This window comes from Chelonoidis abingdonii, chromosome 14, assembly GCF_003597395.2.
Source record: "Chelonoidis abingdonii isolate Lonesome George chromosome 14, CheloAbing_2.0, whole genome shotgun sequence".
In the NCBI taxonomy this organism is placed as follows: domain Eukaryota; kingdom Metazoa; phylum Chordata; order Testudines; family Testudinidae; genus Chelonoidis; species Chelonoidis abingdonii.
The window spans coordinates 35,584,031-35,588,018 of NC_133782.1; the positions used below are offsets into that span (position 1 = coordinate 35,584,031).

The 3,988-nt window shown below is 54.0% G+C and overlaps 1 gene segment (V, D, J or C); it reads left to right on the forward strand.

Moving 5' to 3' along the window:
• Window positions 1–3,050: 3,050 nt before the first annotated feature.
• Window positions 3,051–3,687, forward strand: LOC116828060 (T cell receptor alpha variable 4-like). The segment is given in 2 exon segments: window positions 3,051–3,202; window positions 3,372–3,687. Coding segments are annotated over 2 exon segments (345 nt in total).
• Window positions 3,688–3,988: the final 301 nt, after the last annotated feature.

The window sequence follows — 3,988 nt, forward strand, 5'->3', positions numbered from 1 at the left end:
AAAATAATCTCCCTTTTTTCTCTGTCTCCCCACATCTCTTTCCACTATCCATCCATCCACCCTTCCTTCCCACTGCAGCACTTCTCTCGCTCTCTGTCTCCTTGTACGGTCCTAAATGTCCTACTTTGAGTGAGCGGCTGAAATGTTTCAAAGTCTCTGGATTTGACTCTACACATGATGCGCCAGAATCCCCTGGGTGTCTTTGAAAAATCTCGGCTGTCACATCCTTCATGCCAACCAGGATTTATTTTTTCCCTCCAGAAGGGAGCACTGGGGTGTCGGTGATGCAGACGCAAGGCCCCGTGAGTGTGTCCGAGGGGGAAGGTTTGAGGCTTAATTGTAGCTATGATGATGCTACAGTGTATGCCGTCTTCTGGTACGCGCAGTTCCCCAGCCAGTCCCCCCGGTTCCTCCTGAGGGACCTGGGACGCGAGGACTCGGATGAACGGATCAGAAAAGGGTTCAGTGCCACCCACGATAAAAAGGACAAATCCTTCCACCTGTCGAAACTGGCCAGCGACCTGAGCGACTCCGGGACCTATTACTGTGCCGTGAGCGACACAGTGACACGGGCCGGCAGAGGCGCTGAGCAAAAACCGCATAGGGTCTGTGGGGAGCAGAGGGGAAGCGAGCACCGGGAGGGAAAGGGAGGAATGTTGCAAACACAGAACTTGGATCTCTGGTCACCGGCTTGATCCAATCCAGGGCTTCATCTTTTGGAGACACTATACGGAATAGCATGAACCAAAATTAGCCTAACACCAATACAGTCTGTCAAAGAAACACAAGCAAACTCGACCGGGATCATCAGGGGAAAGTTTACAGTCTACAGGGAAACTGGCATTTTGGGGTGGAGGAATATTTAAGTGCCAAGGAGAGGAAAATAGACCCATAGACAGAGAGACAGACAGAAACATGCTCCTTTGGCGCTAGTGCTGCTGTTGGAGCTGGTTTATTGGCCGATTTACCCCAATCTCTTTCCGTTTCAATAACTCCCCACTGTTTGGCGCGAGCAGAAAGTAAATTAGTGAGATTTCGCTGCAGCGGCCTGAGCGCCTGATAATCGGCGATTTGCACCACCTAGGCGGGAGTTAACTTGTCACAGCTGCTGTTACCAGCACAGAGAGAAAGGAGCCAGGAGCCACAGACAAAGCATAATTGCGTGTCTTTCGTGTCTACCGCCCTGCCAAAGTCTCTGTGGGCTGGAGCTGGAAGGAAACGATCCGAGCTCTCGTCTCTCCCGGGGGCTGGAGAGAGAGAGAAAGGGCAGCTCCCGCCCTGCAGGCACCGAGTAAATGTTTCTCAGTGGAGTGTGGCTTTTACATTTCAACACAGACACATCGGGGACACGGGAGGGCTGCAGCAGCCCCCGTGTTAGCGACTGTGGTGATTGTTCTCAGTGAGTAAATCAACAGTTTCCCCCTATCTCTGCCTAGCTCAATCCCCCTCTCTCCTTCACCCTATATCCCCCCACCTCACCAAATGCACCCTCCCATCGCTCCTCATACACAGTCCTTCTCTTCTTTCTCTCGATCCAGCCACACCTCTCTCTCCTTCCCCCTGCATTCCCCCAGTCCCTCCGGCCCTTCGAAACACCCGGGGCAGTCACTGGATGGGGGCTGGCGAAAGGGGATTTACTCCTAGGGTTCCCTGGAAGTTTCACACACCCTGAATCAATTCTCTTGTTGGTTTTCGCTCCTAGTGGCCGCGATCCAGCAGCCGGGCTCCTCAGAAGCTTTGGAAGGAGCCGAACTGAATCTCATCTGCTCTCGCCCCTCCACCAAGGCGAGTGACAGCACCGTCTGGTACCGGCAGCTCCCGAACCAGGGACCCCCGTTTGTAGTTAGCGGATACGAGGAAACCACTAGGAGCCCCGGTCCGGCGGCAGCCCTGCACATCTCCTCCGAGAAAGAGTCCAGCCCCCTGGCCTTGCTCCCTGTGAGGCTGGGAGACGCTGCAGTGTATTTCTGTGCTCGGAGGGACACAGTGGGACAGCCAGCGGCTGCCCTCTTCAATAAACCTTCTGGTGTGAGCGGACGGTGAGGAATGCTTCAGTGGGTGCCGGGGAGAGGGGCGACCAGGGAGAACTAAAAGAGAGGAATAAATATGTAGGGCCAAATTTACAAAAAACATCTTGTGTGCGCCTAATTATTTGCGCGTGTGATTGGTGAGAAGTGCTGCTTTGGAAACTTCTAAGAAAGTCTCTTTCAGAGGGAATTAAGAAGAACAGTAAAGAGAAGGGTAAAACCGGGGAAGTAAATAAACCCTCCAAGACATCGGCAAGCACTTCACACAGCGCTTCCCTCAACCTTTTCCATACGATGTTGTGAAGGTCAAGACTATAACAGGGTTGAAAAAAGAGCTAGATATATGCATGGACAATAGGTCCCTCAGTGGCTATCAGCCAGGATGGGTAGGGATGGTGTCCCTAGCTTCTGTTTGCCAGGAGCTGGGAATGTGCAACAGGGGACAGATCACTTGGTGATTCCCTGTTCTGTTCATTCCCCCTGGGGCACCTGGCACTGGCGGCTGTTCTTAGGATACTGGGCTAGATGGACCCAAGGGTGTCTCTAGACATTTCGCCACCCCAAGCACGGTGGCATGCCGCGGGGGTGCTCTGCCCGTTGCTGGTCCCGTGGCGCCAGCGGACCCTCCGCAGGCATGCCACCAAAGGCACCCTGCCTGCCGCCTTCCTGGCTACCGGCAGAGAGCCCCCCATGGCATGCCGCCCCAAGCACGCGCTTGGTGTGCTGAAGCTTGGAGCCGCCCCTGGATGAACCTTTGGTCTGACCCAGTACGTCCATTCTTATCTATCCATCCCCAGATCTCTCTCTCCATCCACCTATCACCGCGAGGGGTCGCTGCAGTACAAGCAAAAATGGTCCCTATGTAGACAGAACAACACTCGGTCTTCTACTTCTCCTCGCCTTTCATGAAGTCGACCGAGGTCCCCTGCCCCCGTCCTGAGCCCGCGTCCTGACAGTTTTGGAGGCTCAGATGAAAGGCAGCTCAAAGAGAGATAGAGAGAGAGAAACGTGTTTATGCGCTATAGGAAACGGGCAACGCTTCCCTCTCACCCACTTCCGCAGGGGCAAGGCAGCGAGACCAGGGCTGATCCCCGGGGAGGAGCAGAGACACCGAGATTCCCCTGAGACGATGGTACCGGTGCTGGGCTCGACGCTTGTGCTGGTTTTTGTTTCAGGTCAGTAAGCTCACAAATGTTCTAATCTCTCTCTCCCCTTCCCCGTTCTCCCTTCTGAGCTCTTCTAAGCACCCCACAGTCACAGGGAGAGGACGGGGTTTGGCGACATAAAAACCACTGGAAGTTTCACGGCCCCTAAATTAATTCTCTGCTGTGTTTTCTCTCCTAGGCGCTTCGGGCATAGCCGAGATCCTGCAGCCGAGATCCGCAGAGCACTCGGAGGGAGCCGAACTGAACTTCACCTGCTCTCACGGTTCCATCACCACCGAAACTATATTTTGGTACCGGCAGTTCCCGAACCGAGAGCCCCAGTATATAGTTTCGGGATACCGGGGAATCTTTAACAGCATCGACCCAGAGGGCGCTTTGCATATTCCTGATGACAGAAAATCCAGCACGTTGTCCCTGCGCAGGGCGAGGCTGGCAGATGCAGCGGTGTATTATTGTGCTCTGAGCGACACAGTGTGACAGCCAGGGGCGGCCCCCGCACAATAAGTATCTCACTCAGGTGTGTGTGTAGGGGATGTGGGGTGTGTTTCTGTGTGGAGGGTGGGAAGCAAGGGTGAATCATAGAATCATAGAATATCAGGGTTGGAAGGGACCTCAGCAGGTCATCTAGTCCAACCCCCTGCTCAAAGCAGGACCAATCCCCAACTAAATCATCACAGCCAGAGCTTTGTCAAGCCTGGTCTTAAATACCTCCAAGGAAGGAGATTCCACCACCTCCCTAGGGACCCCATTCCAGTGCTTCACCAGCCTCCTAGTGAAAATTTTTTTTCCCTAATA